Source organism: Aulostomus chinensis, chromosome 4 (assembly GCF_037954235.1).
Source record: "Aulostomus chinensis isolate RoL2024-O1b breed Wild chromosome 4, RoL_Achi_v1.0, whole genome shotgun sequence".
Taxonomy (NCBI): Eukaryota; Metazoa; Chordata; class Actinopteri; order Syngnathiformes; family Aulostomidae; genus Aulostomus; species Aulostomus chinensis.
This window is the reverse complement of record NC_141323.1, coordinates 2,925,370-2,952,795: the sequence shown is the minus strand read 5'-3', so window position 1 is coordinate 2,952,795 and position 27,426 is coordinate 2,925,370. Positions and strand designations below refer to the sequence as shown.

The 27,426-nt window shown below is 41.8% G+C and overlaps 1 protein-coding gene and 2 non-coding genes across 4 annotated transcripts in view; all 3 read left to right on the top strand.

Annotated features, from left to right (window-relative positions):
• The first annotated feature begins 2,179 nt into the window (after positions 1–2,179).
• trnaq-cug (transfer RNA glutamine (anticodon CUG)) lies at positions 2,180–2,251 on the top strand. The gene has a single exon. It is a non-coding gene; the product is annotated as a tRNA-Gln (tRNA).
• A 4,987-nt stretch (positions 2,252–7,238) lies between these two features.
• trnaq-cug (transfer RNA glutamine (anticodon CUG)) lies at positions 7,239–7,310 on the top strand. The gene has a single exon. It is a non-coding gene; the product is annotated as a tRNA-Gln (tRNA).
• A 2,750-nt stretch (positions 7,311–10,060) lies between these two features.
• Positions 10,061–27,426, top strand: part of plxnc1 (plexin C1) — a 27,357-nt gene continuing 9,991 nt past the window's right edge. For both annotated transcript variants that reach the window (XM_086201057.1, XM_086201056.1), the window contains exons 1-21: positions 10,061–11,396; positions 12,067–12,198; positions 14,672–14,806; positions 14,884–14,984; positions 15,061–15,166; positions 15,531–15,693; positions 15,865–15,967; positions 16,141–16,216; positions 17,526–17,567; positions 17,668–17,801; positions 19,483–19,662; positions 20,838–20,946; positions 21,505–21,684; positions 21,770–21,934; positions 22,078–22,177; positions 22,423–22,524; positions 23,411–23,514; positions 23,593–23,634; positions 23,729–23,853; positions 25,265–25,463; positions 26,380–26,526. In XM_086201057.1, the coding sequence (XP_086057183.1) occupies positions 10,395–11,396; positions 12,067–12,198; positions 14,672–14,806; positions 14,884–14,984; positions 15,061–15,166; positions 15,531–15,693; positions 15,865–15,967; positions 16,141–16,216; positions 17,526–17,567; positions 17,668–17,801; positions 19,483–19,662; positions 20,838–20,946; positions 21,505–21,684; positions 21,770–21,934; positions 22,078–22,177; positions 22,423–22,524; positions 23,411–23,514; positions 23,593–23,634; positions 23,729–23,853; positions 25,265–25,463; positions 26,380–26,526 (3,447 nt within the window). In that variant the 5' untranslated portion in view covers positions 10,061–10,394. The remainder of the gene's footprint in view (positions 11,397–12,066; positions 12,199–14,671; positions 14,807–14,883; positions 14,985–15,060; positions 15,167–15,530; positions 15,694–15,864; positions 15,968–16,140; positions 16,217–17,525; positions 17,568–17,667; positions 17,802–19,482; positions 19,663–20,837; positions 20,947–21,504; positions 21,685–21,769; positions 21,935–22,077; positions 22,178–22,422; positions 22,525–23,410; positions 23,515–23,592; positions 23,635–23,728; positions 23,854–25,264; positions 25,464–26,379; positions 26,527–27,426) is intronic.

The window sequence follows — 27,426 nt, the reverse complement described above, 5'->3', positions numbered from 1 at the left end:
ATCTATCTATCATCTATCATCTATCATCTACATATCTATCTATCTATCATCCATCTATCATCTATCTATCTATCTATCTATCTATCTACCTATCATCTATCTATCTCTATCTATCTATCAATCATCTATCTATCTATCTATCATCTATCTATCTATCTATCTATCATCTATCTATCTATCTATCTATCTATCTATCTATCTATCTATCTATCTATCTATCTATCTATCATCTATCTATCTATCTATCTATCTATCTATCTATCTATCTATCTATCTATCTATCTATCTATCTATCTGTCGTCAAGACCAGAAAGCTCCTCACCATACATGGAGGGTTTCATCCTAAGTCCAGCATCTTGAGGCTGTACACTAAATGGAAAGAGGGAGGATGGGGACTCGCGAGCATCAGTAACACTGTCCAGGATGGAACATTAAAAATCCAACAGTACATCAAGAAGATGGCCCCTCAGGACGAGCTGCTCAGTGAATGCCTCAGACAACTGAAACCCAAGGAGAGGAGGTGAGGAGGGAGAGGAACAGACAAGGACGGACAAGCCCCGACAGAGAATGTACAACTGCCAGATTGAGGAAATGGCAGATATCAAGAAGACCCTCATAGATAGCTGGAACATGCTGGACTGAAAGACAGAGCAGAGGCACTCATCATGGCATCATGGCAGCAAAAGAGCAGGCCCTAAGTACAAGAGCCATTGAGGCCAAGGTCTACCACACCAAATCAGACCCAAGGCACAGGCTGTGTAAGGATGCCGCTGAGAAAGTCCAACAAATAGGAGCAGGATGTAAAATTCTAGCTGCAAAAGTGTAAAGAAACATCTGTACCCAGAACTAAAAACCCAATGGGAAGTTCTACCAAAAGTGGTCGAGAACAACGGGGCTGAGGTGCAGCTGGACTTCAGCCAGCAGGAGAACAAACAGCTGCAGGCAAAACAACTAGACATAGAAGTAGTGGACACCCCAGACTCTGAATCCAGTGATCTGCATTCCTGTGGGACCTTCCTGTTTGGAATGTGTCAGATGCAAAATACAGCATAAGAGATATCATTTAGTTCTAATGTTATGGTACAATACCTGTCAATTTGAAAAATAAATTGTATTTCTTTCTGCCTTATACACAGACTGTATATTTAATGTGACCAATAAAACTAAGGAGCCACTAGCTCCTATGGAAACAGTGCTCCTTTGCCTGCATTTTGCAGCCTGCAAATGTAGTAGTAGGTCAGGATGGTTGAGTGGTGGAAGGTGCTGTGTTCAGGTTACAGTCTCTAACGAGCTTCAGAAGGGGAGTTGTGTTTGTCTATAGCAAGCTAACCGAGGCACCACAAACAAGAGACGTTATAAACTTCTGAAAGAGTGCCATAATTTGTCTCAATCATTCCCTTCCTGGGTAGGTTCCTTGGTGCAATGACTAGCACTCTGGACTTTGAATCTGTGAGATCTTGGTGGAACCTACAGCAGGTCTCTAACAGGCTTTAGAAGGGGAGTTGTGTTTGTCTGTAGCAAGCTAACCAAAGCACCCTAAACAAGTGTTGTTATGAACCTCTGAGTTCCTTCATCTCAAACAGAAAACTCACAATATGTCGTTTGAGTAAAGTACTAGTAACACAATTATATGGCATGTTTGTTGAAGTGGAATAAATCTGGAATTCGGTGGCACGGTGGTGCAGTGGTTAGCATTGTCGCCTCACAGCAAGAAGGTTCTGGATTTGAGTCCCGGCATGGGGTCTTTCTGTGTGGAGTTTGCATGTTCTCCCTGTGCCTGCGTGGGTTCACTCTCCGGGTACTCAGGCTTCTTCCCACAGTCTAAAGACATGACATCCACTTGACAGGCTACTTGAATACTCTAAATTGACCGTAGGTGTGAATGATTGTTTGTCTGTATGTGTTGGCCCTGCGATGGACTGGCGACTTGTCCAGGGTGAACCCAGCCTCTCGCCCATAGCTGCTGGGATAGGCTCCACCCCCCCGCGACCTTTAATAATAGGAATAAGTGGTAGAAAATGGATGTATGGATGGAAATCTGGAGTTCCATGATTTCCTTGTGGTTCATGTTTCTTTTGACAATGTAGTCTGGAACAACAGCAAGATGAACTTCCCAATAGCAACAGTTTGTATTGCAGGCAATGTCAAGTTGTATTTTAGGAAGTACATCTTTGTGTTTGGTTCCATGGTGTAATGGTGAGCACTCTGGACTCTGAATCCAGCGATCCGAGTTCAAATCTCGGTGGGACCTTTCTGTTGGGAATGTGTCACATGTAACATACTGTAAAATGGATGTAGTGTTATGTTATGTTACTTGTCCTTTAGAAAAATGAAATTCATGTCTTACTGCCATGTACAAAGGCTGTGTATTCAATGTTAACAATAAATGCAACAACTCAGGAGCCAGTAGTGCCTTTGGGAACAATTCTACTTTACCAATGAATTAATTCAGTTCATATTGCAGTCTGCTTTTTTCAGTTTCTGTCAGGATGGCCGAGCGGTCTAAGGTGCTGCGTTCAGGTTGCAGTCTCTGCTGGAGGTGTGGGTTTGAATCCCACCTCTGACAAAGGATATTTGATCCACATTCCTAAGCATCCACATGCTATGTTCAAACAAAGTCTGAACTGCTCTCCACTGATGTGAATGAGTGGGTCATCTGCCAAGGTGGGTTGAACTGGCAGCAGAAGAGGCAAATGAGTTTCCCTGTGACCGTTACAATATCGGCCTGCTTTCCTCAAACACAACGCAGCCCACGGAAATCTAAATTCAGATGTTGGACCAAACTCTACTGATGAAGTGTACTTGGTTCAAAAACACATTTGTGTTGTTCTTTCAATTTACATTTTGTCCGTTAACTTCATAACAAGAGTAGCCATCTCATCACATGAATACATTTTGGATTCTGTATTGGAGGCAAAATATCCTTACCCATGCCCCCGTAGGGATGATGAACTTGAATATGTTGAAATAGCCTGATAAATTAATCCATTATCACAACAATCAGATAATTACCCATTATCACAAGATAGCATCATTAAAAAGTTAAATACAAAAAATATGTCTTTTCTTGGCCTGTACTGTATAAAATGTGCACATAAAATGGTGATTCTCAACTCAGGATCAAGTTTTGAATTCTGCCCCTCGTGAGAACACAGCCTGCTGAGTCTCAGTACACAAGATCACAGAAGACTGTCTGGGTTGTGACTGTTATCTTGATATGATAAATTGAATTTAGTCTTTGTGAAAGAACATATAGAGAAAGAAAGAATACATCTAGGAACATGAGAGCAAGTTGGGACCAGACAAAACAGAGAACAAGTGAAAGACGATTCAGCAGCAGCAGAGACTGCTGAAGCACCATCATGGCTTCCTTTGCGAGGTATTTGGTCCAATCCCAGCTTCAGAGGTACTACAGCGCAAGTGATGAAGTGATGGACATGATATGGGAGCCATCAAGCACCGACTACACTCCCAATAACCTCTTTGCCCAGCACAGCAGCAACTACGGTGCCAGGGAGGACTTGGTCTGGAGGCCAACTCCTGCCCCAAGCACCAGTGTTTCACTCCAAAACAATTATTTTGCCAGGCGTGGCATGAACCACGGTGCCAGGCAGAAAAAGATCCGGGGGCAAACCCCTGAACCTGAATTCTGCTACCACAGGAGAGTGTGCCACTTATTGTCCAGGACGGATCCTGATGCTCTGTGCAGGAAGCACAGAGCAAAACTTTACAAGAGGGCTCGTGCTGTTCCCTACGTGAAGGATTGTGGTGCTGATGTGAGGAAGGATCAAAGCGTCCTCTGTGAGATACATCGGCACACCATCAACCGTGGTGCCAGGGAGAACAGGATCTGGAGGCCAACCCCTGCCCCAAGCACCAGAGTTGCTCTTGAAGACAACTATTTTACCAAGCTTGGTAGGACGTTTGTGGGTACTATGGTGCAAGTAATGAAGTGATGGACATGATATGGGAGCCATCCCCTGCCCCAAGGACCAATTACACTCTCAACAATCCATTTGGGCAGCATTGCAGCAACTACGGTGCCAGGGAGGACTTGGTCTGGAGGCCAATTCCTGCTCAGAGGAACGAGGTTTCACTGCAAAATAATTACTTTGCCAGGCGTGCCTAGAACTGTGGTGCCAGGCAGAATTAGATCCAGTGGACAACCCCTGAACCTGAATTCTGCTACCACAGGAGAGTTTACGACACATTGTCCAGGACAGATCCAAAACATTACAAGAAAGCTTATGCTGTTCCTTACGTGAAAAGTTGTGGCACTGATGTGAGGAAGGATCACAGCGTCCTCTGTGGGATACATAGCCACACCATTGGGCAGAAGGATGATAGGGTCCTCTACTTGAAGTAATGAGGCACCAGAAGAAAGCCTTGTGTCACCAATGCCAGGGAAGATGGAGTCCTGAAGAGGATATTGTGGCATCCCAAGGAAAATATTTAGTGGAGTCTAATACAGCAAACATCATGCCGCCCTTTATCAGAAGAACCACAGCACCCAAAGAAGAAAATCATGGCAGTGACGACAGGGAGGATCAGGGTCTCCTCCTCACCACCACCCTTAAAACCTTAAAATAAACTTTTAAATGCTTTAGAGTGTAGAATGGGTTTTTTTAAACCATTTTTTCTTTTAATATTCATTTGTGAAATTGTCTGATTTTTAAAAAATAAAAACTCTGCTGGATTTAAATTGACTGTGATTCTCTTTTTGCATGCAAGTTGAAAGTTATGCCAGTAAAAACCTCAAGTATTTATTCTGTTACCCACTGTTCATTGAATGCTAATTTTGCTATGAACATTCAATGCAATGTTTTTGACAAACCTTTGGCTAAACTGTATTCTTGCGGTGGGAACAATTGTTTCCCATTCCCGGAGAGCAGCTATTGGCTGTCTGAATGGTAGCCAGACTTTGCTCGATGACATCATCAGTTAATTTGCATAACAATGAATTTACATATAATGGACTTTATGTGACAGATAAAGGATTATTATCACTGGAGACAGACAAGTGTGTGAAAAATATCTTAAATATGTTTAGACTTACAAATGAACTTTCATTTTTTAGCTTTAAAAAATTGTGTAGAATGTTTTTTTTAAACAATTTTTATATTTCCTTTAATTTTCATTTGTGCAATAGCCTGAATTATTCGAAATAAACACTATCTGATGGATTTAAATTTACTGTGATTCTCTTTTTGCATGCAAATTCAAAGTTATGCCAATAAAAAGCACAAGTATTTTAAGATCAAAGGAAGGACCCACAAAGTCAGGACACTGAGATCAAAGTGAGCGCTCTGATGTCACAGGTTTGGGATATTTCACATCCCTTGCCCCTTCAAATAAGAGCATAGCGTCACAGTCTAAACATTCCAAACCATATATTTTTGTGAAAATTAAAACCAGATGACTACTATGGTCCTTTTTACACGATAAGTAAAGCACAGATGCCCTGGTGTAACTGTTAGAACTCTGGACTTTGAATCCAGTGATCCGAGTCCAAGCCTTCAGAAGATGTACTGTGTTTCTCTGTAGATAACGATGTGATGCTCTCAGCATGGTGCAAGGCACCACAAACAAGTGATGTTATGAACCTCTGAGTTCCTTCATGTCAAACAGAAAACTCATAATATGTCATCTGTATGTTGGAGATCTCCAACTGGATCCTTCTTTCCTCCGTCATCCTTGGCTCTCATTTATCATCGCAGTGAAGTGTAGACCCATGCCCCCGTGTGTATTTAGCACACAGGAATTGCATAGTTTTACAGTGGATATTATTCCATACATGGTTCAGGAACAGGATTCTTCCTGGTTAACCTTTTATCCATTGACTCCAACTGTGTGTTTGGGTTTTGGAGAATTTTTCATGTCTAAGACATCAGTCTGGCGGGTTTTTCAGTGAGAGAAATTCTGGTAACATAATTATGTGGCAGGAAGAATGGTAGTGCAGTCGTTAGCACTGTTGCCTCACAGAAAGAAGGTTCTGGGTTTGAGTCCTGGCTCAGGCACGGGATCTTTTGTTAGTGGAGTCTGCATGTTCTCCTTGTTCCTGCATGGGTTCTCTCTGGGTACTCGGGCTACCTCCTGCGGTCCAAAGACATGCAAATGGGGACTAGGTTAATTGGATACAGTGGTTCCTCACTATAATGCGGTCCACCTTTCAGAGCCTTTCTGTTTTTGTGGATATTTTTAGTGCAATTTTGCATGCCTTTTTTGTTTTGTTTTGTTTTGTTCTGTGTCCTGATTGGCTTTAGACCATTGTCAATCAATGTCCTCCCTGCCCTGTGTCCTGTGCAGTACAGAATGCATTCTGTTTGCCAAATTTACATAAATCCTCGATTGCTAGCAGTGTGACTCTGAAGTGCTGGACTGTATTTTTCTAAGTTTTCTCCCCAACAAACCCCACAATGTCGACGAAACTTTCTGCTCGTCAAAGGCATCTGCGGTAGCACCCAAAAGGCAGAGGAAGTTGCTAACTATCGCACAAAAAGTTGGACTTCTGGACATGCCAAAGGAAGGTAGAAGTTATGTGGCAGCTGGTTTTTAATGATACTGATGTGGAGTTCTCTATTTTCTACGAAGGTTTGAACGTTGAGAGTGTTAAAACAAGAGAAAAAAGTGTGAAAACGTTCATGCCTGTCTGAGAAAAGTGTATAAAGTGTGTAGTGAGGGGTTTTACAGCTTTAAAACATCTATAATAATTGTAAAAAATAACGCTGACTACCTCGCGGATTTCGCCTATTGCGGGTTATTATTAGAATGTTACTACCGCAATTAACAAGGAACCACTTTAAATTGACCGTAGGTATGACTGTTAGTGTGACTGGGTGGCTGTCTATATGAGTTGGCCCTGCCATGGACTGGGTACCTGGTTAGGGTGAAACCGGCCTGGCGCCTGTAAGCCGCAGGCCCCCCCGCCCCCCCCCCCCCCCCCCCCCCCGTGACCCTTAACAGGACAAGCAGAAGAAAATGGATGGATAATTATGTGGCATGTTTGTTGAAGTGGTATTTACCTGATAAATGAAGGATGGTGCGCCCGGTCTGTGCTCACAGGTCATAGGATGTAGTTTGATAGTCGTGAATAAAACTGGAGTTCCATGATTTCCTTGTGGTTCATGTTTCTTTTGGCAATGCAGTCTGGAACAACAGCAAGATGAACTCCCCAATAGCAACAGTTTGTATTGCAGGCAATGTCAAGTTGTATTTTGAGGAAGTACATCTTTGTGTTTGGTTCCATGGTGTAATGGTGAGCACTCTGGACTCTGAATCCAGCGATCCGAGTTCAAATCTCGGTGGGACCTTTCTGTTGGGAATGTGTCACATGTAACATACTGAAAAAGAGACATTATGTAGTTCTAATGTTATGATACGTAACTTGTCCTTTAGAAAAATGAAATTCATGTCTTACTGCCATGTACAAAGACTGTGTATTCAATGTTAACCATAAATACAACAACTCAGGAGCCAGTAGTGCCTTTGGGAACAATTCTACTTTACCAATGAATTAATTCAGTTCATATTGCAGTCTAGAGTTTCAAGTTTCTGTCAGGATGGCCTATAAAAATATGATTATTCAACATCTGTGTTGCACTGGTGAAGCCCTCTCTTTTGCCACAATTCGTCCTCTCCCGTTGAGGCAACAGAGGGTTTTTCGCAGACGCATGGAGGAACTATAGCTTTTTGGCATAAATAATTGTACTTTGCCAATTAATTTGCTATTTTTTGTGGTCATTCTCTTGTAGACTCTGTCAGGTCAGCAGTTTCAGGTGTTGTATTCGGGTTACAGCCTCTTCTGGAGCTGTGGGCTCAAATCCCACTTCTGACAAAACAAAATTTTTCCAGCAAATATTCCTAACAAATTGGAAAACTGCTCTGCACCATGGATGCTGGAAGTGTGGGGTGCTGGGGGGCTCCAGAGATGAGATGTCAAACTTACAATGCAAAAAAAAAATGCATTTTTGGGGGGGGGGGGGGGGGGGGGGGTTTCCAGCATCCCTGCTCTGCACTCATGTGAATGAGTGTATTATCTGCCAATGTGGGGAGAACTGGCCACATCAAAGGTCTATTTGGGGGGGGGGGCTTTAAATGAGGCTTTGGAGTTCGGAGCGAGGAGTTTGCCTTTTTATTGTTTGGTAGAAACTGTCAAATCAGTTAGCCTTATAGCCCATTACTTTTTTTTTTTATAACATTGCCTAATCAATCCATTGTGTGTGAAATGAAATAGGTCTTAATTAAAGACATTCTGACAAATATTTGCTTTTCATGTGTGATTTAATGTAGCACATTCATGCACCCGAGTTGAGAATTATGCACTATTTATGTTCAAAAAATTCTGTAGGTCTAATGCAGGTTGGTTGTGGTGAGTCATCATCGTCGGAGCGTTTCTCAGCCCCCCCAACTCTCAGTGACTTCCAGCATCCCTGCTCTGCACTCATGTGAATGAGTGTATTATCTGCCAATGTGGGGAGAACTGGCCACATCAAAGGTCTATTTGTTCATCTGTGGCCATGACATTAATGGCCTGGTTTCCTCAAAGATCAGTCAGTCCGTATTTTGTTCTCTGAAACTGGGGCCTGCTTCAAGTGATAATAGAGCCAGTGCTGTATTTCTCTGTTGCTAATTTGCATCTCTGCAGAGAGAGGGTCCATGTGCCGGGTAGCAAATCCACAAGTGCAGGAGATGATGTGTTGTTGTCCCACTGTTCCCGAGTTGGAAGAAGTACCCTCAGATGAAGCTTTCTTTTACAAATAAAACAACAACCCTTAATTATTGGAATTTTATCTATAACAATCAGATTGAAACTATCTTTACTCTTTATTCTTGGTTCTAGTCTTTCAGAATGATCTTTTCTTTTTATAGCTCATCATAGATTTTCCTCTTTAGTCATAAAAGGTCATTGATTGATTAAAAAATTGCATATTATTATTATTATTATTATTATTACCATAGTTTTTGTTGTTTATGTTCATCATCATCATCATGGTCCACAACTTCCACGAATAAAAAAACACAAACCCTTCTATTCAATAGTACCTACCCGATAATTTGATACAGTTTAACTTCCATAATAAAAAAGGCTCAATTATCTTATGTTAGTTCTGTGATGCTTGTGAAGTCCACCAGATGGAGCTTTTGCAGCAGTTTTCAGTTTTAACAATTGCTTTTATATTTCTAGTGGCGTATTGCTGCTACGGTGGCCTGGAAGTGCAACACAACATTATAAAGTATGAAACACTTTAAGAAAACAGTTTTACGTATTGTAAAAAAATTAAATCAACAAAACACATTTACAAACACTGGACACAAATTTACAAGTGGCGAAACACTTTTACAAGTCCCAAAACAAATTTACAAATAAAATTTGAACTGGAAAAGGAATGTACCAGCTCCTGGGCTGAATGGGGTGATTAGCAGAAGCGGCTAGTTCAAGGTTTTGTTACCGCTGGAGGAAGGACAGCGCTCGAGGGATGTTTTGCCTGTTTTGTAGCCAACATATGAGCCAGTTGGCTCGGTTTTGTTGTTCGTTTGGTCGCTGATGTGAACACCGTGTAAGGATGACATCATGTCCACAATCACGGTGTACATGTGTCCCTCATTAAAATACTTTATGCTCTGCTGTAGAATATCTGGTCCCTCCACCTGGTCCCTGCCTTATAAAACAACAAAACTGGGTCAACTGGCTCATATGTTGGCCACAAAATGGGCAAAATATCCCTCGAGCGCTGTCCTTCCTCCATTAGCAACAAAACCTTGAACTAGCCGCTTCCGCTAATCACCCCATTCAGCCCAGGAGCTGGTACATTCCTTTTCCGGTTGAAATTTTATTTGTAAATTTGTTTTGGGACTTGTAAAAGTGTTTCGCCACTTGTAAATTTGTTTTCAGTGTTTAATTTTTTTGATACGTAAAACTGTTTTCTCAAATGTAAATTTGTCTCAAGCTTTGTTTCACATTTTGTAATGTTGTTTTGCACTTCCAGGCCACCGTATATTTCTAATGCATAGTTGTCTTCTTCTTACTCGCTTCCTGTTTTACCACTAAAGTTCAGTTTGCAGAAGTGAGGTGAACTTACAGGAGCAGCATCACTGCGGGCTCCCGTCCAGCTGGATTGTATTTTGGACACATATTTTGGGTTGGACCAAAACTGTGCGGACTGTGTTAAAATGAAAACTAAAAAGGATCATAACTTTACTTCTCAGAACTAATTTAAACGCCAAGCGGTTTCGCCGGGCGCGCATCCTTTCACTCTCATCGCTTCTTCTCTCTACCGCCGAGTCCTGCGCCTTTACGCGCGACTCCAGCCTCACCGTGGCTGAGCGCAGATCAAGCAGCATCCACGCAGCCCGTTAAAGAATGAGCTCTCGCTTGTTGTCACCACAGCAAGAAGATGCTCCTGCTACCGAGTCTAGTTTTGATCTTCTGGGGAGGAACGGGTTTGTGCCTGGGGCGCGATGAAGGTTTCGAATTTGATGGAGACGTGCGTCACTTCACCGTGGCCAAGGACAATGTTTACGTCTCAACGGACAAGAAGCTGTACCAGCTGAGCCGCAACCTGACTCTGGTCCAGACTGTGAGCCAGAGAGGAACTCTGGCATTAGAGAACGGAAATGGATTATTTTACCGGGTTCCCGAGACAGAGAAATGGAACGTAACCTTCAGTGTCAACGTATTATTGCCGTTTGTGGAGAATGGTACCCTGATCAGCTGCGGCGTGACCGACAACAAGTGCGGCTACTGTGAGCTGCTGGACTTGGCCAACGTCTCCAACGTGCTGTACAGAGAGCACGTCCTTGTTGGTCCGTTTGAGCGCGGCACCGCGTCCCTGGCGTTTTTGGTGAACCCGGGACAGACAACAACCGACACTTTAATTCTGACAGCGATACAGCAGGACAAAGACAAGTTATCGGAGAACCCCTGCTCCTCCGGGGTAGGACTGCTGTATCTTCATGCCACAAACAACATCCAGAAAGAAGGTGTCTTCTCCTTCACTGCAGAGGGTTCGAACGCTAAGTTCAACAGTAAAGGCAGCGTGGAGTTCGTGGACGGGTTCCAGATCGGTTTCGTCATCTATTTGTTGTCCAACGTGCGTTCAGGTCCCCAAGACAACAACAGAGTTCGTCTCATTTGGCTTGAGAGTAAAACGAGTAAGGTCGATACCATGAAGTCACTGCGGGGAGCGACTCTCGAGATACCCGGGAGGAATTTCAGCCGCCTGCTGGCCGCCTCCAGGGTCCCGGACGGACCGCCGCATCTCTGGAGCGGCGTATTCAGCACGGACGAAACACAAAAAAACACCGAGCTGATCCTGTTTGACGTCAGTGCGGATCTCTCCGGACACAGCGACAAGGATCCGGACTTCTACAGCTCCCGCAGCGAAGAACTAACTGTGGTGGGTGTCTGCGTGTCAGTCGAATATCAGGCCAAGAGGCCATGGATCAGCTCAGTCTGCACTAATTGATACTCATAGATTTTACAATATCATTAATTTAATTCTTGTAATAGCTTGAATAATTATTCCCAAGAGTTCTAAAGTGTGAGCTTGTATACACATGATTTCTCGGTAACAAAATCAAACTTCAAAATGTAAATTTTGAACAACGTGAATTTCACCCTGATTTTACATGAGTAATCATTTCATTTTTGATGGTCAAAAATGCTTAAAAAATGGTTTCCCAGAAGCTAAAGGGATGTTTTTAAATTGCTTCTTTTGTACTTTAACTAACCCAAAGACCAAAAAAAAAAGCAGAAAATCGAAAGAAAACAACAAAAGAAATGGAATATTTATTTTTTTTAGTTTGAGGAAAAAAAACAATGATTCATATGTGATCATAATCTAATCAAGTCCAAAGTGTTCAAATTGCTTCTTTTGTCTTTTTTTTCTGCTGATCCTATCAGCTGATACCTGGAGTCAAGCAAATATTTCACTTTGCTGCTTGGACAAAAAAAAAAAAAAAGAAGGACAAACCATTCAAAATAGCTTAATTTTCTGTACAGCTCTGCTTTAACTGTATGGCTGAGTGCTGCTGTTTCCAACCTGAAATGTTTCACGCCAAATTCAGAAGGAGACGCCGAAGAAGCTTGAGCCAAAGAAGGTGCTTTTCAAGCAGAACTACATGACCTCCGTGCTGGCTGTGAGACACAAGACCTGGGTGGTTTTTTTCATTGGGTCAGGAGATGGGCAGCTCATAAAGGTGAGTGTAAACCTATATAAAAAAAAAAAAAAGAATTACAAAAAAAAAAAAAGCCCATCAGATATCCGCTATGTCTCTGAGATTGACTCGCTTTCTGTTCTCCTTAATCCCCCCTGTCACTTCTACATCGCATCATCTCTCCTTCCACCCTGGCACTAACATCATTCAGGAACCAGATATCAGTCTGGGGTCACAGTCACACCTGAACACGCTTTCAGAATGACTTGAATCTCCAAAGTGTTGGAATTGTTGCTTTTCTGTAAAAGTGGAACATGCTGCAGTAATCATTTGCATTTGAAATTAACACACACACATAAAAAAAAAAAATATATATATATATATATATATATAAATTAAAAAAAACATTGATCACATTCTATTTTTGAGAATGTAAAGGCCAAATAATCTTATGTTGCTTTTGAGGGATAATTCACCCAAAAATGAAGGATTCAGCCACGATCTACTCACCCCCATGGTGATGGTAGTGCGTGAGAAGCTTTTCAGTCCACCAAACCCAGCTGTAGTTTCACATGAAGGTATTTCAGTAATCTTGGAAACAACTGAAGTGAATGGTGAGCAATTTTCAAATGTTTATACTAAAATAACAGTGTAAAACCGCCAAATGGCCCCGCACTGCTCATCCAAAGTAATCCAAGTGTCCCGAAGCCTCATCATGAAGAGGTGGTTTGAAAAATGTCACAGATGCCATGAATTTTCATTTTTGGGTGAACTATCCCTGTAACAGAGAGGCTGACCAGGTGTCTCTAAACACTGCAGGACTGCAACATTACGACAATGCGAACTTACGCCAAAACACAACAGCCTCCTGGTTTCTAGCGCCCGCTGTTGAAACCGTCCACAACAAAGACCTGGAAAAGGAAGCACCAGACAAGAACAGTTCTGTCCTTCGAGGGACTTATGTGAAGAGTTGTCCCTCAAAAGAACTTTTGTTAACTCAAAAGTAAATTACTGGCCTTTAAGAAGTCAGAAGTGCACATTTAGACTAACAGGAAGCCCCACACCCCCAGCAACTAGCACTTGTGCCGTTTTTGAATGTATACTGTGCTACTACATCATATTTCATCAACTTAGAGTTACTATTCAAAAAGCTAATCTGAAGTGAAACCCTAGCTACTGTAATGCACAAGTGTTTGCCAGTTCCCAGTCGATGCAGTTCACCAGCGGCCATATTGTTAAATAGCAATTGCGCTTCTGTTCATCTGACCATCCATGGCTGAGTTGACCCTACGTAAAAAGAGGTGGTCGAGTGCATAATTATCAGCATGTTGATGTTTTGAGACAGTGGCCCTGTGATGGACTGGTGACCCGTCCAGGGTGAACCTCTCACCCAAAGGCTGCTGGGATAGGCTCCACCCCCCGCCACCCTTAACAGGATAAGAGGTAGAAAATGGATGGGAGTGGTTGAGGCAGTGTGATAGAGTAGGGGAGGGTATGGAGCTATTTTCCTATCTTTATGCGAGAGTGTGGTATAGCAGTCTGAGAGAATGGTTAAATAATTAAGGCCTGAGCCTGAAGGTACTTCAGGCGAAGACCCTATTATGTTTTTTCATATTCATATTGTGCACTATACTCCTCAAAAACCCGCCCTCGCACTCAAATAGCCTTTGCTTGAACCCAAAGAGGGCTTAAGACTATCCGCCCATTCTGGACACTCCAAGAAGCCAAGCTAACATGGGAGGAGGCAGGAATCATTTCATTGGTCACTGGCTTCTCAAACAAGCAGAAACAGTAGGGTTTTGAGGGAAAATATAGCAAACTCTGAACATGAAATCAAGAAATCATGCTCTCAAACTGCCGTACGACTCTCTTGAATTAAGGGAGGAAAGAAGAATGTCAAGACGTGGGCATCATCAAACAGGACAGTTGGTCAACAGTAGAGCAGCACTTTGTACATGACATGATGTGCAGAGTTGTCAGCTGTGGGCTCTTAGTGGTATTAAAGGGCGACTTGCATGCAAGAACCTAAACAGCGCGTCATTAGCTTGACCTCAAAGGGCTGCCACAAACTCAGACGTACCAGGAAATGAAGCTCTAGCCCAGCACATGGATGGCGATAATGTTCTCATGTTTTCGCTTTCGCAGCAGTTGTCCGGGAACTCACTGAGTTCATATGTTTTAAAAACAGCCTTATCATGAAAATATTTGCAGCAGACTGGACTCTTAGTTGTGCTGCTTATTGCTGGAAGCAGCTACAGTGTTGTTAAAGGGATAAATCCACTGATGTTTTAGCTAAATTAAACGAAAGGATATTATTTCCGGCATTATTAAGAAGCCAAGACAACCTTCCAAGAGCAAGCAAGTCGTGCAAGCATACAAATGTTGCTCTTCCAATTTTAATGTCACAGGATGGATGAAAAACCTGTTTTATAATTCTTTTCTGCAGTTCCTATTTTGCCTGTTTGCTAACCTCTGTGTTGCGTAAACAAAACTGAAGCCGCTTTCCTGTCATCAGGTGGCTGTCGACAACAACTATCACACAGCCTGTCCCATCGTGCTGTACAGGGCTGATGACGACCGCAAAGTGTTCCCTAACATGTATCTGGATGAAGTGGATCATAGACATGTGTTTCTGGTGTTAAAAAACCAGGTATGTGTCCGGTGAGTTTCTAAACATCTGTCAGTATCTACATCATAATGTGGCTGAGTGTTTGTGTTGTGTTGCAGGTGAAGCGTGTAGCTGTGTCGAAGTGCAGCACATACAAAAGCCTGCAGGACTGCTGGTCTTCATGGGATCCCCAGTGTGTCTGGTGTGACACCACAAAAAGGTACGAAAGCATCACACCAACGGTACCTGACAGCTCCAGTTAGAAACTTGACGGCGATAGAACTTTCTCCTTGTAGGTGCGCATTTGCCGATGAATGCCAGGACTCCAATTGGCTGTCTATTCCTGAGGATTACCAAAGGAAGATGGTTTCTTACACAGTTGACGAACAAAGCAGTGGCCAGGTACGCATCATTTACAAGCTTTTGAGTGATTGTCATTGATTTAATCATTTACTCATCAATCACTCACCGTTTGATGTCATGAATTAATCGTTTTTTTTTTCCCCAGCACGACCTCTTAAAAAAAATCCATAACTCAGAAAACACTAGCCACGTATTTTTGTTTGAACCTTATGTAGACTGACAACTAGAAAGTTTGATGGCAGTGTTTTCTGAATTCTGGATTCATCCAGACATCATGCAGGTTAAAAAAAAAAAAAATCTTCATGAATTCAAGGTTTCTAACAGTGGGGGTACAAAAAAAACCAAATGATCATTTTTGGGTGAAGTATTGCTTTAACCACACTCATATCCTGACTTTTCTCAGATCACTCTTGACATGAGCCTGCACTTCACTATGGGTCAGAAGGCCTCCAACTTAACCTGCCAGATTACTGGACGCTCTGATGAGCTTTGTAGCTGGGAAATTCCATCCCTGCAGTTCCCAAAATGCACCTGCAACCTTTTAAATAGCAGGCTTCCCAAGGAAGGTGAGTAATTCTTAATAAATATAACCATTATAAACAAATATGATAGCAGTCTTTCTGCTAGCAAGAAAAGAAAACGCGGATAAAGAAATGGTCTACTGAAAACTTTCACCATGCCACAATTAAAATAAGATTTGAAACATGTCATTCTTTTTTTTAATTCTAAAATAACAGGTCTGACTGTGTCAGTGAAAATTATGCTTGGGAAGATAGAGTTGTTGGAACAAGTCAAGCTGATGCCATGCCCTGACATCATAGGACCAACTACTTCCATTCTGTGAGTCGGTTAACATTTCTGAGAAATCCAATGAAATACCTTGTAGCAAAACTAGAATTATTTTTTTCAGTATTTAAAACACTTAGTAAAAGCACCCAGTGTTATATAGCCGACAAAACCACTCATATATAAAAATTTGTCAACATAAGGGGTGTATTTTTTTTCCTCTCCAGATGTCAGCAGTGCATCAAGGTTGGATGTGCCTGGACCAAAAACGGCTGTTCCTGGGCTTCTGCAGGAGTAACAAATGTAACAATGCACTCATCCATATTTTAATCAAATATTTGTTTTTCTGACACTTCTTCACCTGCTGAATGTCACTAGAAATGATTGTTTAAAGACAGCTATTCAGGTTGCCTTCCCATACTGGAAACAGTGGAAAAAAAAATCCAATATCTAATAATCAGTTTAAAAAATCAGTTGAAATTCTATCATCCTACTAAATTGATTATAATCCATTCACAGTTTAGTTATCCTGCTGACAGACAAGCCAAAGCAGGTGATCACATTGGCAAAGGTAACAAACATCACCAAAGCCAAGGTAAAAGAAGAGGGTTTCTTCCCTGGCCCGTGCTACACCCCTGATGTAAATGTGACGACATAAATATTGCTGATAATTTTATGGACAACAAATAAGCAGTATTTTTAAAATACTTTTGTCATTGCTGAATGGAGCCCTAAGAAATTAAAATATATTTATAGATCCTTGGTTAGCCTAGCTTTGACGTCGTGAAAACGCAATGACCGATTTAACTGTGTCAATGATGATTGAGCCAAATTGTCTTTTTTTATCTTTCTAAACATCAGTATTTTAGCTTGAACTGTGTATAAATTAACTAAAATCAACATCAGAATATTAAGAAGTAGCAACAATTTGGACCATCCATTGTCAATTGTCGTCCGCTTATTCCTATTAAGGGTCGTGGGTGGGCTACAGTCGAGAGGCGGGGTTCACCCTGGACTGGTCGCCAGTCCATCGCAGGGCCAACACATATAGACAGACAACCATTCACACTCACAGTCACACCTACGGTCAATTTCGAGTATCAATCAGCCTAGTCCCCTCTTGATGTCTTTGGAGAGAACCCACACAGGAACAGGGAGAACATGCAGACTCACACAGAAAGATCCCAGAACCTTCTTGCTGTGAGGCGACAGTGCTAACCACTGCACCACCGTGCTGCCCAACAATGTGGACATTATGTCAAATAAATCATAATACGCTAGCAAACAGAGTCACTTCACCATCTTGTTGACAATATTGATAGTCAAGATGGGTGACGTGCAGCCTGTAATTGCTTTGTTAAGAGTGTAGACACAAACACAGTCCAATTTAGTTATGAAATACCCTTTGACAAAGTAAGGCCGGTGTTTTTGCTAAGCTAACCTTAGCTGGACCCCATCTAAATTCTACTGAACATGTGCTCGCTTGCTGAGTTTCAACTCTCATGTCATTATAGGACAACCAATGAGTACAATGTCCAAAAATGTCCCTCGCCGTAGTTTTGAAGTTCTGCAGTGAACCTGCTGAATTTGTTTCCCATCCTTCCTCTTGCAGGGTAGTGTTTGTGAAAGGATGAAGTCAGAGATGAACATTGCTGTGAGTCGGACTCTCCTCTCACACTGATTCTTCAACATCTGTTTGAGGTTGGCTGCATGTCAAGAAGATAGCGCTTTTTACATCTGTGTTTTACTGCCAGAAGCCAGAGATCTTCTCCATCGAGCCCAGTATCGTGTCTTTCTATGGCAAAAACAACGCAGTGTTATCAGGTTCTAACCTCAGTGACGTGACCAGAGTGAGGATCCAGACAGACATGTACTGTATACCACAAGAGTGAGTACACTTCTGGACTGTAACATCACTGCCGTTTCACTTTACTGGAATAGTGTTGGTTTTTTTTTTCAGCCAGTGTGTCAATCTGCAGTTAAAGTAGTAGTGCGCAAGTTTCAGTGAAATTTAATGGTCAAATTGAAGACCGTAGCCCATCACCTCACCTCTCCCTTAAAACGATACTCGATCCAAACAGTGTATTTTGACTTTTAAGTACTCATACAAATAGGTGTCTTGAGTATATTTAGCTTGAAGCTAATGGTGTCCTAATGCTACCAACTACAAACAACAGCAAAGCTATCCAAAATCATTTGTGCATCGTCCAGTATTCTACATTTTTATTTGGCAGACACTTGTGCCCAAAGTGACATACATCAGAAGCAAGAATGTAGACTGGAGGGAAAAACCTTAACTTACCTTACGCAAGTATGACAAAGGGCTTCAAGTTTGATTGGCTGCAGGTGCTGCCATCTAGTGGCAGAAGTGCCAGTTTTTTCTTCCTTAATAGAATTTAACCACAACCAATAATTCATTCATTCATCCATCCATCCATCCCAGTATAAAGGGATTCTGCGGATCCTATGGAGTTTGGTAGTTCATTCCAACATTTGAGAGTATAATCCAATTCTTTATCCAGCTCAGGAATCCACACATACTTTGATTTGATCTCCAAACAAATTAACTATTCCACTTCCGGTTCATTCACGATTCTGCTCAACCAGAAGTGTAATCATTTTTTGTTTCTCAAAAACTCCAATCAAATTTTCTGTGGATTACTGTCAATAAGGCCGGACTTGAAACGGGTGATGGGCTTGAGGGTTTGTAAACCAGTGTTTTTAGGTGGCTATGGGGCGGCGTTAGCTTGAAGCTAAATATGCATGGAATCACAAAGAAGTGATGCAGCGGCGGGAAAACATCCTTGTGGGCCCTAGACACCTATTTGTGAATACTTAAAAGGTAAAATACACTTTTTCCACAAAGTATCACTTAAGGAGAATCTCTGGTGACCTGCATGACAATTTGCACATGATCTATTTTTTTTGCTTTCTAAAACATTAGTTGTTGTTTTTTTTGTTTTTATTCAAGGTTACTTCTCTTTTTGCAGATAACACTGTTCTTTCTGTTTTATGTCCTCATCAACCATGGCTGACATTGCCATACTCAGAGGTTTAGACTTAGAGTTTACTGTGATTTAACTGAAATAAACTGATCGAAATAACAACAAAGTCACTACATCATGAGGTGGATTTGTTCAAGCCAGGCAAATAATTTTAAGACTTACTTTCTGATTAGTTTGACCTCTCTTGGTTTAACCCGGCCCTCGTCATTCTAAACAAATGAAAATTCTAATATTCTTTTAGTTTCAGTTGATTATGCACCAATCAAAATAACTATGTTTTGTTTAGTGCATGATCAACTACAACTATAAGAGTTTAGTACTCAGGTTCTACGAAAAGAGCCCTCTCAATCCTACACACTGTTCCTTTAATCTGACTATTCATAACCAGACCCTTGGTTTCTCTGAGCTGTTGGTCTCAAAACTAAAACTTTGTGTGCTTCTGCTTTAAGGATGATGCAAATGTTACTATAAATGATTTCAGGCTCCTTTTCTCAATAGCTGTTCTTCTTCTTGGAAGACAGAAATCAGATTTCCTGTTTCTCTCTCTCTTTCTGCTCTTCTTAGATCACCTGTATGGAACAACACTGGCATGACCCTGATGTTCCATATCCCCCCTGCCTATAATAAAGGCAAGGTCAATGTATGTGTTCTCCTCCCAGACGGTAGTTGCCACAGCAACAGTGAAATCACCTACATGTCTGCACCATCCTGCACCACTGTGACACCAAGCAGCAGCTGGATTAGGTATGAGTGGACCTGTTGTTTCAGGGTATCCATCTTCTTGTTTGATTCTGCGGAGGACAGTGTATTTCCCAAAAAGGTGTAGTGTCCCTTCAACAGGAGATCATACGCCAACAATATAATAGATATTAGCGAGAGACGATGTCAGAAAGAAGAAAGTCACTTTCAGCAGGTTGGGCAGACACGTTTTGCTGTTATGAAGGTGATCTGAACAAGCTAGCTCATCACAGTGAACTCTCCAGATTAACAGGGGTTAACATTTTAAAATAAAAACAGAAATGCTAAGTGCCTTGGCTTGAGCTGGTGGGTGGAACCATCAAACCTACTTTGTTCATGAAATCTGCGTCAAAAAAATTCCACAAGTGATCACAGCATGGGAGGTGCTAGCAAGGAGGCTAAAATCCATAGAACTGGTACACTCCGAATGCTTTCACACGCTCTCTTTCAATGCTAGTTATGCCATCAATAGATAATGTCTTTATCAACTTCCTCTAGTAGAAATGAGTTTCAAATGATCATAACTCACTGATCCGATGTTTTGATTTGACAGAGGCTGTAATCAGAAATCTCATTGCTAAAATCACAGGCTATTTTCTTGATGTCATGGTGCTCTGAGACCAGACTTATTTAAGGAAACCATAGAAGTAATAGTGCACTTTTCACAAGTTAGAAGGTCATCTGATAGCAAAAGACAGTCACTTCCCAAAAGCGATGTCACCACATGCCATTTTTGGAAGCCACATCTGAAAGTGGCACTTGAGCCGAGCAGTAGCGCAGTTAGGAGTGAGGTGTCAGCATTAACAAAAAATCTCAATATTTACGATTGTTCCTAAGGATTTTGATAACCTTTGACCCTGACCACGTGAGCTTTCTTCTAGCACTTCTCACGACTTTCAAACTTATTCCTGTTTTGTTATAGTTCTTTTGAGGTTTTTCAAAAAGCAAATTTAACTGTAAGATGTTTGCAAAACCATGAATTCAGCATGGTCCTATAGATTTAATGTACATTTAAGCTTAAAGGCGCATTCGAAGAGAGTAGACATCTATTCTTGAGTGAAGTAAACAAATAAATAAATCAGATGACATTTTCAAAAGTTGTATCACATGAAGCAGTCATTGTGGTCTAATATACATGTATGTATGTATGTAGTAATAATTCTTCTCTATATGTTTTGAAGTGGAAAGAGAAAGCTCACAGTTGTGGGATCCCTCCTACAGAATGTGGAAGGGATCGTGCACAGTCACTCACTGCAGAAAATCCGGGTTCCTGCAGACCACAACTCTGAAGTAGGTCGACACACATGACACATACTTCTGCTTTGAGTTGACACTGTTGCATTTTCCCTCTAGTCAGAGCTCTTTTTTTTTTACATTGTATTTATTTCAGTAAACGCTGTTCAACATTTATTAGCTCAAATTCCAAAATTATTTTCACTGTTTCAGCTCCCATCGTGCGAATTACAAAAAGAAACAGCGGCAAAGACGCACCGTAGCCAACTAGTGTTTCGGCAGTGTAATTGCAGTGCAACGCAGCCACACCAGTGCAGTATAAATGTAAATGTTAGCCTACATTAGCGTAGGCTACACATAGACCCAACACACAAGTACCAATCAAACTCATTTGTTGTGTGTTACAGTGTCACATTACGAGATATTTGATTTGATGTTTGAGAAATGACTCCACATCATGTTCTGTTATGATGTCATACATCATATGTGTTTTTAGTTTGTCTGGCGACCAATTTTTCATTAACAAAATATCTCTGGACTCCGTGTGTGTGTGTGTGTGTGTGTGTGTGTGTGTGTGTGTGTGTGTGTGTGTGTGTGTGTGTGTTTTAATTGCAGACTCTAACATACTACTCAGTTGCAGCTGGAAACACTCAGGGGGTTTTCAACAGCACTGTGTTTCTGAAAGTAGCCAATCAATCGCTGGCCTGCCATGAAGCAGTCACCTACTACCCAGACCCTGTGTTCACAACTTTCACATCCACCAAGACGGGTGATGGGGTTCGCATCACCATACAGGTCATTCGCGCTTCTCAGCAGACATGCACGCACGATGGGCGTGAATCCATAAAAGGTCATCATTTGCCTTGTGTTGTCGTTCCAGAAAAAAGCAGACGAATTCAACATGAGCACGGCGGAGCTGCTGGTGTGGGGTGTGCACCACGGAGAAAATCAAAGCTGCATCATGGAGGACAAAGATACCAGTAACAGTACTGACTTTTTCAACTGTGAAATTAGAACAACTGTCACCAGGTTCCGGCACATAAAGGTAAGGTGTTAGCAAGCCACGTGATGTAATGCAGACATGAACTGAAGATTTTCTTACAGTAAAGTCCTCAGAGTGGCAATGGCATCCATTTTTAAACCACTTCTCCTTTTTAAATGCCCTGTGGTTCATGTTTTTTGTTACAGATTATGTACGGAGACACGACAATCACGCTGCAGCATTCATCTTCACATCTCTTCCTTCTGACGCTGCTTGTCCTTTTGCTGATTCCTTTCATCATCATTGGTTAGAACACACCAGTTCACCATCAGCCTTCACAAACACACCGCAACTGTGTTTCAGTCACATTTGAAGTATCCATCACAAAGCAGATCATTTTGGTCTCCGGTCTCTGACCTCATCGCTCCCTTCTTGTGTCTGCATTAAGAACTTAAGTAGTGATCAGAAAATATCCGCACATGTTGACTTCCTGAACGAGCTCACTGGCTTCACTCTTTTTTGGATAAATTAAGCTTGTGTTCTTCTTTCAGTGGTGGTGATTTTTTACCGAAGCCAACAAAAAAAGCTCACAGTTAAGATGAATAAACTCATGGAAAACCTGGAGCTTGATATCCGGAATGACATCAGACAAGGTGCGTTTTGTGTGTGTGTGTGTGTGTGTCACATGTCTCTATGATGATCTAGAAACATATTAAAGTGTCATTTCATCCAAACAAAATGGCAGCATCTTTTCATTTGAATTTGTTATTTCATAACAAATACTATACATAACCCTAGTATGATTAACTGTGTGTATGTAACCTATGTGTAACTGTGTTTTATGGCTAACACTTCCCACCCACTACCATTCATTTTGCAAAGCTAACTAGCATTGCGCTGGTGTCCGTGGGTCTCTGCTCCCTCATTCAAATTTGATCAGTCCCTTCTTGAGTATTTATCGTGGCTTATTCACAGAATACCTAATTTTATTTAAGGGATAGTTACTATTTTTTGAAGAGCAGGAACACTGCTAATCTTCATTGTCATTGGTAAGTGGCAGAGAGGATTCAACTCCAAAAAAAATAGGAACTACCCCTTTTAAGCACAAAGTCTTATCAGACACTGGCACCACTTGTATGTCATGTACTGTGTCACAAACCTGTCATAACAGGTTGTCCATCCTCATTTTGTGGTCCCAGCCTTGGCGGGCACCGTGTGTCACAATCTGCCCTGAAAACTGGGAAGAATTCGTCCAGGAAGTCAAAGAAGTCTTATCTCATGTTCAGCCCTAAACTCCGTGCTTAACAACTTGCATATCAACAGTTAACTGCACCTCACTTCACATCACATTCAGTTCCTTTTTTAAGTCTCAAACCGTTCCGTTTTTCACATGTTGCTTAATCAGTGGTGCTATGTTAAAAAAAGTTTTTTTTTCTATAAACACATACAGAAGCAACACTTAATCATTTGTTTGTTTGTTTTTAACAGCCCTGCTCACCCTGAGACTAATTTTTACTGACACTTTACTGTCCCCGACAGGTTTTGTTGATTTGCAGACAGAGAAAGCTGAACTAATGGAAAATGTTGGCACCATTCCTTTCCTGGACTACAAGCATTTTGCCTCCAGAATCTTTTTTCCTGAGGTAAAGTGAAGCTAGTCAGTGATCCGCTCCAACCCTCCTCTGTCACCACTGCTTCATTCATGTCTTCTTCTTGTCCAGACGGAAGCTTTGATGACGTTGTGCATCACCGATATCTGTCCGGTAATGCCGACATCAACTGCTGTTATTTGTATCAGTGCTTTTGGCTGTGTGGCTGTGTGTCATTGATGTGTTGTTGTATCTGACCTTGGATCAGGATACCAAGAAGGTAGAACTTGATGAATGCTGCCAAAGCTTGTCCAGACTGATCAAGAACCAGCTCTTCCTGACATCCATGGTGCACGCACTGGAAGAGCAGAAGAGTTTCACTATCAAAGACAAGTCAGTATGCATTCTTACACTGATCGATCTGCCCCTATGTTCCATACATTACGGTAAATTCATTGTCAATCAATAGGTGCCGAATCTGGGCACGCTGTGTGGTTACCATGGCAACACATCTAACCTGTGCAGCTGTGGAGCCATGCGGGAGCTGCAGCTAATATTAGCGCCATAGCTTAGAATTAGCACTCCACCGAGGCTGAGTTTGTATATCTGTCCGTCAGTAGAACTTGACAAAAACACAAGAGGCCATTCTTCACCAAACTGGGTGGAGGGGTACAGAATGGGCCAAGGAAGAGTCCATCACATTGTGGGGCAGATTAGTCACGGCGCCACCTGGCAGCAACAGGAAATCACATTATTTTTACACTTGCATGTCCTCCTCCTGGTGGGTTTGAAACAACTTAAGCACTTGGTGAGGGGTTTCTGTGGAGACTTTATGTAGTTGTGTTTCCATGGCGAACAAGAACAGGACAACTGCAGATCTTTTCCAAAGCCTTTGATAGGAGTCTCAGCCTGGCGCTGATATGAAGTCATAGCGCCACCAAGGGGTAACAGGAAGTAAACCTGAGGTAACTAAGATCAAAATGACACGGTTGCTATCGTGTTGTACAGCAACACTACAAATACCAAGTGTGTGTTCTGTAGTGCCACCTAGTGGATACTGGAAGAGACATTTGCACCACAGTGCAACATTAGTCCTTCATGCAAAATCCAAAGATGATCCAGTCCCACCATCCTCTCGCTCTGTGTAGACAAAGATTGCAGTGTGCTTGGGGGTGAGGGTGCATGCATCATTACGTGCAGCTTCAATTGGGGCCTGAGAACCACAGCGCCAGGGGAGGAAGGTTCCCTTTCTGTGGAGGTTGTGCTCCCTGACTGCTTGTTTTTTCCACTGAAATTAAACCTTTGCTGGCACAGAGACAGAAAGGTACAAAAAATGAATGTGGCTGTACCGATACCAGTTAAATAAGAATGGTATGACACAGTGTTCAACCTTGGTATAACACAAGTCTGTTGTTACTGACTCTCCTACTCACTAGTTTCCATTTGAGTTTTCCACTCTATTCTTGCATTATTATTTTTCCTTGCCTGATGTTGCTTCCTCCACTTTTGCTTCTCATATCTGTTTTTCAAACTGATTTTTTTTCCTAGGTGGTTCACTGAGACCAATGTTCTCTGTTACAGGAACATTCAGGTTACATTCCCGCAGATACACCTATTCATACCTGTGACAGTTCCATCTTTTTGATCCTTTATCTCTTTGTCACTCGTCTACTCCGGTCAGCACTACTAACACTTGTGCTCTCGCTTAAGTATTTTTCCTCTTTACTTTCTTTTCTTCCATCTTCATCTATTCAGTTTTCCTGATGTTCAAACATTTTGTTTTTTACCGACCCGTGTCTTCCAGGTGCACAGTGGCGTCTCTGCTGACCGTGGCGCTCCACAGCAACTTGTCCTATCTGACCGAGGTGATGGAAGCGCTACTGAAGGCTCTGATGCAGCGGAGCAGTAACCTGCAACCCAAACTGCTGCTGCGACGCACTGAGTCCACGGTGGAGAAGCTGCTGACCAACTGGATGTCCATCTGCCTCTACGGCTTCCTGCGGGTCTGTCGACCACGTCTACTTTAATCTTTGCTGTTCTATTTTTTTAGGAAACCAACTTACAAGCATTACAAGCACAAGCATTCGTGGTCTCCAGAAGATCTTCTGATCTTTCTACCTTGAAGTCGACATGTTTAGTTTGGCGGGCGAAATATCTCTAAAACTACTTGATGATTTGTGATGATATTTAATTCACAAAATGTTTCATTTGGCAGCATTATCATATCATTTTTTGTGTTTCTTTTAAAGATTTAATTCCACATCGATAGGCAACTAAAACAACACAAAAACCCCGGTAAAATCCCGATCTTAATATCTAAGCATGCCCACATTATCCTGTGGCTCGAAGTGTTGGTGCTGCGTTATGATAGGGTTGCTAGAAAAACTGTAGCATCACACTAGTTTGTTGAAATACTGGAAAAGATCATGTGTCCACACAATCCAGTGTGTGAAAGTACAAACAGGGTTTTTTTTGTGTGTGTGTGAGGGGTTTACAATATTTGAACATCAGGTGCCATGTTGAAACTAAGTGCCTTTACCGCTGCTTTCAAACGTTACCACAACTATGGATGTTAGCATTGGAGCCTCTGTCTTGTTAACCATCTGCCATGAATATCATACACTCATTAGCTTATTTATTAGGTACATCTTAATTTAAAAAAAAAAAAAAAACAACCTGTAGTATAATACTACAACCCTGAAAAAAATCCTTTTCAATAATTACACCATGTGGCATTATAACAGTAGCTGTTTTTATCTGTTGCTTGTGTGTGAACCACTTGTAATGAAACAGCGTGAAACCAAATACATGTGCCACTTCTCACTTTAGTTAACACCCCTGGCAGTTTCTGTGCACATCCGCTACCTCCTAAGTACCCTTGTTTCACCTTCTGATTTCCTGTTTGTGATTTATTTTCAGGAAAGTGTCGGTCAGCATCTGTTCTTGATGGTTAGCGCCCTCACACAGCAGATCAGTAAGGGCCCAGTGGACTGTGTGACTGAGAAATCCCTGTACACTCTCAGCGAGGACTGGCTGCTGTGGCAGGCTCAGGACTTCAGTGCCCTGGTACACACACACACATACACACACACACACACACACACAAACAAGCAGAGGACATTTGAGTGTGTGTCTCTGTATTGCATAAGTATCCTTTTCCCTTTTAGATGTAGAAGTAATCTCTAGCATTTCCACATTTCTTAGTTCTGCTTTTTTTTAGGTCTGTTGGTTTGTTAAAAAAAAAAAATTAAACGTGTTAACTTCTACAGCAGCCATAGCTAACACGCACTGATACTGATAATAAAAACATATGTTTGCCGTTGGTGCTGAACTACTTCCTTTTGAATACAAGTTTGACAATTAAAAAAAAAAAAAAAAAGCCCCTAATACAATCTGATAAGTTAAATCAGTTAAGAAAAAAAATATTTTTCTGCTGAGTGGTTTGTTCTCATCAGAGGAGTTAAGAACATTTCTGTGGCTTCTATTTACTTGAACTGATCTTATTCTGCTAGCAGGAAATATTTGATCAAAATGAAAGCGAATGGTCTACCTATGTGGATGTGTTCAGCACAGAGACAGGAAACTAACATCGAGCAGAACTGCTCCCTCCCCACCTTCCTCAGTGTGAGCCGTTCATGCATTTCTGTCGCCATCAGATCAAACTGGCTTGCTCTTGTGTTCGTTGTGCACCTGCAAAATTCATGACATTCCTATCAGGAGTACTTCCTGTGTAGCGAACAGGGCTGCACGGCCACGACGAAGAGGGATACGCAAACACAGGGAGAGCTGTTTAAATGATTTTATTAGCTAAAGAGTACCAAAAGCATAAAGACAAAAGGAAAATGTAATTGAAGATGGTGTGTGTAGTCAGTGAGATCAGCAGTTTCAGTGACTGCACGCATGAAACTGTTGGTGTGTCCCAAATCGCGTACTTCCATACTGTATAATTAAAATTTTCTTGAAAAA